An 11,761-nucleotide genomic window follows, 5' to 3' on the forward strand; every position below is an offset into this window, starting at 1 on the left:
ATTTTAGTTTATTTGATTCCAAGTAAAATTATTTGACATAAGTATTATCTAGTTAAGTTATTTATTACAGTGTCGCAGTTTATTACAGTGTTGTAATTTATTACATTGCAGTAATTTATTACAGTGCAGTAATTAACAACTGTGCAGTAATTTATTACAGTGTAGTATTTTATTATAGCGTAGTAATTTTTAAATTAATTAAACAATTTAAAAAGCTGAAAATTGTTTATTTTATTTTGTTGTTTGGTAATTGCTTTTGTATAAACCAACTAATGCATTAATATGTTACAACAAATAAAAACGTGTAAAAATAAAATTAGGCTAAAAATTTTGGGTTTCTTACGTATATTAAGTTATGCTGGGTTTTACAGTGGCGTAGCAAGGGTTATTAGCGCCCAGGGTCAAAATAGCAAAAAGGCGCCTTTTTTTATAGTAAAAATCAATTTTTTTAGAAAAGAAAGTTTATGCCTCCTTCCTTACCGTGTTATAAAATTTTTTTAGAAAAAAAGCTTTTTATTTTTCGCACGGGGTAAAAACTACTTCGGGCTTAAGCCTTTTGCTACGCTACTGGCTTTACATGTTCAAATCGTACTGTGTAAATAAATCGTACTGTGTATATTACAGTTGTTTAACTTGACATATTCATTTTAAAATTTTTTTTTTTTTTAGATAATAATGGTGGCTCAACTGCAGCGCAGACTTCTTGCGGTGATCCAAAAAGTTACGCCTGTATGTGTGCTGACACTAAAAAACGGGATAACAATATCCTTTGCAATGGTTTGTTTTTAGCGCTCATCATTCTTTCTGTGATTGCAATAATTGTCGTGCTATTTGTCGTTAAGTATATGAAATCAAGAAAATTGAAGAAAATTGGCCCAGTGAAAGTGCAAAGAGATAAGTACATAGAAATGGAAAATGAGTCTGAGCTATAGTTAAACACTTTTATTTTGTATAAGTTTTTGTAAATATTTCTTAGATAAATCTATTTATAAATCAATTTAGATTTATAAATCGAATGTATAGAAAGGTTAGCAGCATCTGCAAGCACGATACTCGATACAAAGATTTGAGCTTTGTATATATCGTTTTAATAATTTGAGAACAAACTTTTTCCTAAATTAAAGCAATATATTGATATATATATTAAATAATTGTATTTTACAAGTATTTATTTTCTTGAAGGCTTGTATTCAAGCCGAAGAATAAAAATCGCTAATTAAGTTATTTTCTTTAGCTTTAGTTGTTCGTGTCACATAGTTAGATATAGTTTTCACATAGTTGTGTCACATAGCTTTATCCTTGTATTGCATTGTTAGATTTACAAAAACTTGAACCTACAAATTTGATCTACATAAAAAAAAAGGTCAAATAGTTTAAACAGTTAACAATGTTTAGAGAGGCCTAAGTTGTTTTTAATTGATTATAGTTAAAATTAAGCTCATTTACAGGCCATCCTTTGTTGTACACGTTTTCCTCAAAGGAAAACTTCGTGTAAATAAACACTAAAAAACCTCAGTTCTTACATGAAAAAGAGGTCTTGTAAGTCATTGTCTTTTTGTAATAATTATGAAATGAGGAAGTTTAATAAAACAAATAGTAATAATTATAATAATACAAATTGTAATAATCGTAGTATAACAACAACAATAATAGTTATACGCATAACAAGTAAAATTAAAAACGAATTTTTAAAACCCGGTGTTTCTATATGTTAGTAAGACACAAATTTTGCAATCAATTTTTTCTGATATTACTCTTTTATTTTATTAAACCATTGCGGTTAAATTTATTTTTCATTAAGTTTTGCTTTAATAGAATAATAATTTGTATATGCTAATCGCATATAAAAATTATTATTCTTCCCATATAAAAAATAAACTTAATTAAAATTAACTAAATTAATTGACTTATTGCAAAACTATTTATTGAATATTGTATTGTCATCAAGCAAGAGTATGTATGCTAAATTTGAAGAAAATCTATCATCAGAAAGTGACTCAAAAATTGATTGCAAGGTTTGATGTAAACAGACAGATTAACATACAGAGACGAGGATTTAATAAAAGTTTGGGAATAAAAATGGGAATAAAAGTTTATAATAATAAGTCAATAATTGATATAGATTGTCACACTTACAGAAGTCTTATAGAAGAAGTGACACCAAAAACGTTATGGTTGACACGTGAAGCGTGAAGATAAACTTTTGACAAAGATACGCGAGGATAAACTTTTGACAAAAAAGTATTAAATTATACAGTTTTTACGTGTAAAACTTTCAACGCAAAATATATCAAAAACAAAGTTAAAAAATTTTTTCTCCATTTAAAGATTAAATAAATAAATTAATCTCGAAAGAGCCTTGGGGCAAATTTTATAACACGGTAAGGAAGGAGGCATAAACTTTCTTTCAAATGTTCTTCCGAGGTGCTCCATGATAAGACCGTAATGACTACTTGCTGCACCTAAAAGAAAAAAAAATTAGAAACAATTACGGTTTTAAAAAAATGGGTGAACTGTTTTGTAATCAATCAGTTGCTGATCAATCAGTTTCTGTTACCGCTTTTAACTTCCAGAAAAAGAAAAACCCATTTATAATAAAATGTCAAACTAAATTTTTTTTTTTACCAGTAGGTCAACTAAAACCGTGATTTACGGTGTCAAAAGCTTTGGACAGATCAATGAAAACCCCTATCTAAAATCCTGTCTATCTTCTATAAAGACAAAAGATAAATGGTTAACTAACTCTACTACTGCGTATTCTGCATGATCAGTTGAATGTTTTCAACTGATCATGCAGAAAAAAAAAGATAAAAAAATGAAATAGAGAATGAAAACTGGGTGATCATGGATAGACGAAATATGTAGTAGGTCAATGTACCAGCTAATCATCATAATTTTGTTTTTGAACATGAATTTTTGGATAGAATTCCTACCTTTTCTTCTGTCACTAAGTGACAATTTTAACGCATCTTATCTTGTGGTTCATTTATTAGGATTAAATAACGATACGATGTTGTATGTGTTCAGTTGTATTAATGACAGTTTTAAGATGATAGCACCAGGCAGCGATTGTACATTCTAGATGTGGAGGTACATAAATTTTTTATAGAGGTTTTTACTTTTTGACTAACAAAAGTGTCTGACTTTCTGTCTGACAAAAGTGTGCTTTAAAATACCTAACATTTTGTTGCTTTTACAGAGGCGATAAATTCTTGACTTTTAACTTTAAGAAAATTGAATATCAAGTTATTATAAATAGATGGGAGGTAAAAAATAGACTGATATACTTGAGCTTATATTGTCCATGTTGACATTTCCAATGAAACTAAAAGAAAAATATTGTTAACTGTTTTAACTTATTAAATGTTCAAAAATAAATGTTATTAAAAATCTTTCAGAAAATACTCATTTTAAAATCTTGACAATGAAAGTTTTAAAAAAAAAATGTTGTCTAGAATTTAAAAGCGTTTTTTCGTCAAATTTGTTTTTAAATTGAAATTGCTTTCAATAAAATTTTGTTAAAATACCAATAATCAAACTACTTTTTATAATTATTTTGTAACTTATTTTTAATTCTATGCAACTGTGTCAATAACACCACCTAATAGAGTTAGTATCTCTTTCTATCTTGTGCTTCAAAATAATTTTTCTGTTTGCACTACCAACAAAATGTTGGTAAATATGCATAGTTTTATTATTAAGCATGTATATAATAGATTGGGTTTTGCACTAATCTGCTTGTTAAATATTTTTAAATATTATCAAGTGATATGTTCCATAAATTTTGTCCATTAGCATGAGGAAAGCTATTTTTAAATTTTATCAATAATATTATTATTATCTCAATGTAAAAGTATTTTAAACTTTGACATTTTAGCGCGCAAAAGAGAGTCACGGACCGCTATATGATTATCATTAATAAAAAGAAATATTTACCCTCTACTTATTACAGATGAAATGCTTGTAGCACGATATAATTTTAAATATAAATAACTGAACTGAAATATAAATAAATACTTCAATTGAACATTTTTTGATAACTTAATTAGTAAATAAGTAGAAACTGGATTGCAGTGTTTATATTACTAGTAAAAGGCGTTGTATATATCAATTATACAATGATTGCATTTCAACGGACAAACGTAACGGAGAGAGAGACCGATTGAGAAAATTAGTATAAACTTTCAGTAACGGAGAGAGACCGATTGAGAAAATCTCTCATAAGCTTTTAATGAAAAAGATATTACTAATTTTTATTTAAAATAGTTTTTTTAGAAAACGTTTCTATATTTTCAAAATATCAAATGTATTTTAAAAGTTTTTTAAAATGCTACTGTAACACAGTGGACTAAAATTCACTTTAAATGGATAAAATTAATTACTAATTAAAAATTTACTAAATTTGGCATGAGTACTATAGTACTCATGCCGAACTTAGTAAATTTTTAATTTGTAATTCATTTAAAATTAGGTATCAATAGCAGACAAATATAAAACTATCACTTTCATAAGAAGCGCAGATCTTATATTTAATATAAGGTCTGCGCTTTTTTTCTGTATTAATTTTATATTTGTCTGCTATGGATACTTCTGGATAATTCTGCATAGCAACTTTATATACAAGCGGTTTTATATACAAGCGGTTTTCAGTTCACATTTAGTTGCTATGGGTATATTCCTTAACAACCAAATTCTTTCCTTATTTACACAAAGGTAGATTTTCAACCGTCCTATTTTAAATAACATTTAACTATTAAGGTAATTTATTTTGGTAAAGATTAACGTAATTAATAATCAAAATAAAAAATAGTGCAAAAAAACATTGACAATTTGAAATGCATCAACAATTTATAAAACATACATGCATAAAATAAGAAATCATATTTTTGGAAGTCGGAGCCTGAAGCAAATTTTGAGAACTTGACTACTTCATGCTGCTAATTATTGGGTCTAATAAGCACAAAAAATGGCACTATACATTACAGTTTGTTTTCGAACAACTAAGTGTGCATGTGTAGTTTTCAGGGAAACGTTTGCAATCTTTGTTTTGTGCCTCTTCATAGCGCATGCCAATCGGTAAAACCATTCTCCTCATCTCCTCACAACCTTATGCCCGTGTTGTAATATCTTGTACAAACTTTGTGGTATGTAATACAATGGGTAGCTATGTACAAATAAATGAGCCACCTAAAAGAGGCAGTTAAGGTGGTAACAGGGTAAAAGCAACTTTTTTAATAAAAATTGAAAACTATCAATAGACTTTAACTCTTTTCTATTAATGAATAAAAAAAGTATAAAACAGTACAAAAAAATTTTTCTGAGTGATGACGTAATTATTTATGCGCATAATTAGTGTTATTTTACCCCAAAACTGCCGATTCTCTTATCTAATATAACTAACTCAAAAATTGTCAAAACTGTTCGAAAATTTAAACATGAATTCTTTAATGTATTCAGAATGTTGTCAATCAAACAGAATTTTTTTAAAAATTTTTAATTTTACCAAGTTGACATTCAAACTTTAAGATAAAAAATAAGGGAAGTTTGGGACCGAAACATGATAAAAATAAGTTTAAAAAAAAAATTAAAAAATTTTGTTTCATAGACAAAATTTCTAATATGTTCATGTTTACATCTGCAAAATTTCAGCCCATGTTCTATTTTCTATGAAAAGTTTTTTTTTCAGAAAAATTAAGATTTAGTGAGAAAAAAAGTTGCAAAAAAGCTAAAACAAGTTTTAAAAGCAATATATTGTAATTATATAGTAACATAAACTTAACCATAAATGTACAGCTTAATATAATATCAATTGCTTTTTTGGTTTAGGAGATATCGGAGAAAAGCGTTGCTAAGGCCTTTAAAAAAGGGCAAATTTGATTAAAATTAAGATTTTCGACTTTTTGAAAAACGCATATTAAAATACGTAGATTTAAGAATTCAAAACATTCATTTTAGTATTTTCAAAATTTTACCAAAAATAGCCATTTTTTACCCTGCTACCACCTTAAATATATAATTACATAAGCTAAGTTAGTAGTACAGCTTAGTATATTAACAATATTTACAATTTTTAAAAGTTTCTTGGAATTATTTTGTTTTGATGATACAAATAACTTTCCTTTTGAGCTACGCGCCAGCTACTTTTTTTATCCAATTTGTAAGCAAGGTGAAGACAGCATTTCGTTTTTCTAATCTATGCATGTAATGATGACAAGCCATACTGTAGACCATAGTAGTTTGCATTTTCATTCTTTTCTGCCATTTTTTAAATATTGTTCGTCTTTTTTGGTATGCTGCCACACTGCAGCAGGACTGTGATGCATTGGTCTCAACTGATAAGGCTGTTTTCACTTTACCATCTACTAAGGTTATTTGATTGCAATCAATACTGTTGTTATGCAAAAATAATTTTAAAAAACTGTGTAACAATGTTAACAAAATTATAAAAAAGTTGTCAAATTTTTATCAAATTTTTATCAAATTTTTAGCAAGTCATAAAGCCGTTAAGATGATTAGGAATTATAACAACAAATATAATTACACAACTCCAGAATTTTAATTAGATATGTATACATAGAACATTGCATATAGACATAATGAACATATCAAAATTTTAACTTTTATCCATTGCTGGCCCACTGTGTGTAACAAAAACGACATTTATTAATATTATTAATAAACTTCCTTTTTAAATTTCTTCTTAATAATATTATTAAAAATAAAATTAACATTTTCTTCGCAAAGTTAATATGAAGCAATGCTCCAAAGGTTACGTTTTTGTCCAAAAACACATAAATCCCGAATCTTTAATGCGTATGCGTAAACCACTAAAGTTTTTAGTAAAAGTTGAAATGCCAATTAGGAAGGTTCCATATATTTTATGGTCATTTCTATGAAAGATTCTGAAGATAAACGCAATTCGTCAACTTAATCCCGCCAATAACTATCCCCGGTCTCCCCTACAAATAAACAAATTATGTCAAACAGTTAAGAAACTTATTAAGGTAGTAGTACAGTAATCAGACTTCCTACTTTTTTAAAAGTAATTTCTCTAATAAAACCTTAGCTCCTATTTATATTTTCTTTTAAAAATTAAATAATAATTAAACTGCTGGAAAAACTTTGACTTCGACCTCTCTTGCTTAAAACGCTTATATCTCCGCATCTGAAAAATAGACGCTGGGTGCCTTTTCGTATCTTGTGCTTCGCGTTTTACTGCATCGCGCTGAATAAAAGAACATCAACAGTGTAAACATTTCAAGTTTCAATATATTAACTTATATTGATGTAAAAAGATGAAGTTCTTTGAAAAAAATGCCATGATTTATTCACTACATTAAAAAAAGTTTTTAAAGGCAAGTAATATTTTACTAAAAGAAGTATAGATAATTTTAACCAAACTGTGTTGAAAACAAAAATGGAAGTGTCAGTTATATAAAGTTGAGTTTCATTACATAAAAAATGACGACGAGGATAATTACTATAAAATAATCAACTTTTAGAACTTAGAGTCAATTTTTAATGATTATAAATGTAATTAGTGTTGATGATTAAATGATGGAGTTAATGATGGATATTTTGTACTAAATAACAATCAGCAATATAAAAATGGTTTCTTATACGAGTTACTGTTATTATTTGATGCGTGTGAATTTATTTTATAATATACTACATCTCTTCGAACCTTTATTTTAAATATTTTTGGAAACCTCTCTTGGAAAACTTAACATCCAATCTTAACATAAATTTTAACAAGCAGTGAACAAGTGAAAATTATTAGTTACTTTGCAGCTTATATTATTTCACATAAATTTTATACTTATAATGAAGAAAAATAAATAAAAAATAAAATACAGAAAATATCTGTAGATTCAAAAGTAACATCTTTGAACTTCAGTATTTTTATTATGGGAAACCTCATATAAGCCTGACATGTCTGACATGTTTGCTAATTTGATGATTAAAAAAATATGATAAAAACCTGATCTACTTTCTTTTTTTTAAAACACTTAAATCCTTCTATGACGCGCACTTCCCTATTCATAAAATAATCCTTAACCCCAAAGACGTATTGTGTCCTTGAATAACTAAAGGGCTTAAAAATAATTGAAAACAAAACAAAAACTATCATTTATCTAAAATCTAAATCAGTCAAGCATAAATAATTAACTTCCTAACTTGTAAAAATCATTCGGAAATCTTTACACGAAAAAATAAAAAAAGTACAATATCTGTATTCGTATTTAACAAATTTCTTTTTACAATCGGAACAAGCTTATTAAATAAAATTATTCTTATTAAATAAAAAATTCTTTATGATAAATCAATTGAGTAGTTTATAAAATCACCGAATTCATTTTATTTTTAATTCAAACGGACTTTTTTCAAACGGAAATTAAAATAAGCTTTTCAACAGATATACTCTTTGTTTTTAGTTCTTTTGCTCCATCAATTTTTTTCAGTATATATATTTTTTATATGCACAGTTATACAAGGTTAATGTTCATTTAATTTTATTGGTTTGTTTTTATTATAGTTAATATTATTTTCTTTAATTATATTTACCCATATGAAATTGATGCCACTTACCCCGTAGGCATCATGATCACTTTAATCAATGTATTTAATTATTTACTTTAAATAATTTTATATTTTATTAGTTTCTTTTGTTTGAAAAAGATTTTTTTACCTCCTGTTATTTTAGAGTGTTTACATACCTCTTAGTTTTCAGTAAAACCAAAAACAACTTTTAAAACGCAAGTTACAATTTTATATCGGAAAAAAAAAATTTGTCATTAACCAATGAGAATTGCCCGATGAAAGTAGAAACCAATATGCAATATATCTATAAATTTAGAAACATACCAGTCAAATTAATAAAAGGTTATGTTATATAAAAGGTTAACTTATAAATAAGTTAAAATATAAGTAGCCGAAATACCAAAGGGTATTAAAAAGGGTTCTTTACTTCTGAAAAAATCTTTGAATTTCATTGTTAAAGAAACTCCTTTGCATTGGGTTGACCGCCTTAATGATAATTACTAATACAATGATATTATATTTGTAAAGATACTCCAATTTGTATCAAAAAATTGAAATTACATTCTTAACAGAAAAGTTTTTAGTGGTATTTAAAACTACGGTTAATTCCCAGTAAGTCAAACACTGGTTAACTCGAATTGTTTCGTTTGGTCCCCTGAAATCGTTTAATTGATTACTATTAAAATATCCCGGTTAGGTTGAACCTTGTATAACTCAAACTTTGTCAAAATTGAACCATTTTTTTGCCTCTTTCAGCAAATTTCTTTGGTTAACTTGAACTTCTCGTTTGGGAAATTAGGTAATCAAAAAAACTTGATTAAAATTTTTTTTCAAGACGTCATTCTATAAAAAACATAAATAAAAGTAGCGTAATCTTTTAAAATTCTTTTGTTGTGTTTAAAATTCTTTCGTTGTGTTTAAAATTCTTTCGTTGTGTTTAAAATTCTTTCGTTGCGTTTAGATCTGAATAAAATTGGTTGTTAATAGACATAAAATAATGAAACTAAAAATAAAACTTCTGCAAGATAAATCATAATAAAATAACGCTAAAAAAGCAATTAATAGTTTTAATAAACTTCCTAATAAATGATCTTTAACTTTAAGACGCATTTTTAAAACCATAAAATAAGAAAGTCATTGTGTTGCTAAACTTTTTTCAATGTTATCTATTGGTGTTGTTGTGGTTTATACTCTTCTGGCTAGTTGCGATATAGATGCCACATACCAAGGCCCGCAAAGACGATTTCAGTTCACTAAAGAGCATCATAACCGTTTTGACAAACTAAGATGACAGACAAAAGAAGTCGAGTTAGAAAAATCGAATATAACTTTATTCTATCTTTCTAACTCGGCATCTTCTGTCCGTGTTTCTTCTGTCCGCTATCTATATAGATAGCGGAAAGATATTGCACTTGATTTTAGAATGTGCAATTATAAATTAATCAGTTACAACTAATTAATGTATTTTAATGTTATCTATTTATGCTGTACAGGCGTAAGCGTTATTTTGTCTAATTGCGACAAATATATTGAGAGCTTTCATTCCATATAAGAGAGACTTAGCAGAAGCAAAATAGTACTTGAAATTTAAAAAACTTGTTCATGTTTTAATTGCCGATAAAGAGGTTTAAGAATAAGAAAAAAAATCAAGTAATATATTAGGCATACATTTTTTTTAAAGTATGATATTTGGTTTATTCATTTTATAATACGTCAGAAACTTCTTTCAGATTTTTCTTTTGTTCAAATAGAAAATTTGATATTGGCTTCCATATGGAAGCCAATTTTTAACTCAAAACTTAGGCTCACCAATGTAGAGTTGATATCTGCTATCTTAATGGCTATTGACATAGCAGATATCATCTATGCATTCAACCATATATAAGTTTTTAAAATAAACTTTCTCTAATTAATGAAAAATAGCGTTAATAAAAAACAAAAAAACAAAAAAGAAATGCTTATTAAAAGATTGTTATGAAATCTGTTACAAAAGATCTGATTCAGTGAATATAGCAAAAAACATATCCTCATTATAAAAAACATTGAAATTTTTCTGCTATTTGTTTCAAATAATCTTATTATGTTAATGTGAAAAATAGTTTTCTTTCTTAATTTAAATTATTTTTCTTTTAATTTGCTTTTAACTTCTTTTCTTAAATTTCTTCTTTTCTTTGTTTTTTGTTTGTTGCTGTCTTTTGATATTTTTATGGGTTTTTCTTTTTTAATTTTTTTTCTTTCTGTAATTTGTAAACTCTGTTTCTTTTTCTATATTTTTCCCTTTCCTTACTTTATTTAAAAACTTGGATTTTTTTTTTTTCTTTTCCTTTTTTAGCATTTCTTAGCTTAAAATGGCAATGAAAGGTTTTTAAACCTATACTAACCACTTTTAACAGAAGCCATAAAAATTTCATCAAACAACGTGTTTTTGTGTTTTAGCGTTCGATGCATGTTTAATATCATTTGAATCATTTGAAAGTCGTAGCGTAACAAATAAATTATTTTTGTTCTTTTAAACTGCTAATAAATTTAAATACCGGCAGGCTAGCAGTAGTAAACGACCGGGGCTGGTGTTTGACTGTAGCCAAGGTCAGTTCTACGGACGGGACTGCATAAATATTGGTGCACATCGACTTATTTTTATATATCATATCAATATGCATTAGTATTTATACAGCCTCAGCCATAAATCCAGCTTTGACCCAGGTCAATTACCAGCCCAGGTCGTTTACTAACCATCAGAGGCTAGAATACCTAAAATGCCTGGAGACCAAGAAGTACTTAAGTCGGCTCTGGTTTTAGCGCTTGTCACACTAATTTACTGATTTGATATGGTCACTGATTTTTGAAATTTTAAATAGGAGACATTTTTTATGAATTATCCGCAAAATTTAAAAAAAAAAAATTATTTCGGACCACACGAGACAAATAATAATAACTTAACACGTAAACATCCTCATGTTCATGAGATAAAACTTTTTAAGGATAAATTTGTAGATTGATAAATATCTATAGTATTATTATTTTGGTTTAATGGGATACGTTAAGATGACGATTTTCAAAATATTTTACTTATTTTAATTGAAAAAGGGTTTTTTTTACACAATTTTGTTTTTAATTTTATATTTAAAAGTCAAATTTCCAATTGCCAAGTTCAATTATAATATGATTGAATTATATTATAAAATATAATTTAAAAAATGTATATAATTGAATTATATAT

The 11,761-nt window shown here is 26.9% G+C and overlaps 1 protein-coding gene across 4 annotated transcripts in view; it reads left to right on the plus strand.

The window, feature by feature from the left end:
• The window catches only part of LOC100212257 (uncharacterized), a 54,112-nt gene extending 52,892 nt beyond the window's left edge, over nt 1-1,220 (plus strand). For all 4 annotated transcript variants that reach the window (XM_065810425.1, XM_065810427.1, XM_065810424.1 and 1 more), the window contains exon 16: nt 670-1,220. In XM_065810425.1, coding sequence (XP_065666497.1) covers nt 670-932 — 263 coding nt within the window. In that variant the 3' untranslated portion in view covers nt 933-1,220. The remainder of the gene's footprint in view (nt 1-669) is intronic.
• Nucleotides 1,221-11,761: the final 10,541 nt, after the last annotated feature.

This window comes from Hydra vulgaris, chromosome 11 (genome assembly GCF_038396675.1).
Source record: "Hydra vulgaris chromosome 11, alternate assembly HydraT2T_AEP".
NCBI classification, from domain to species: Eukaryota; Metazoa; Cnidaria; class Hydrozoa; order Anthoathecata; family Hydridae; genus Hydra; species Hydra vulgaris.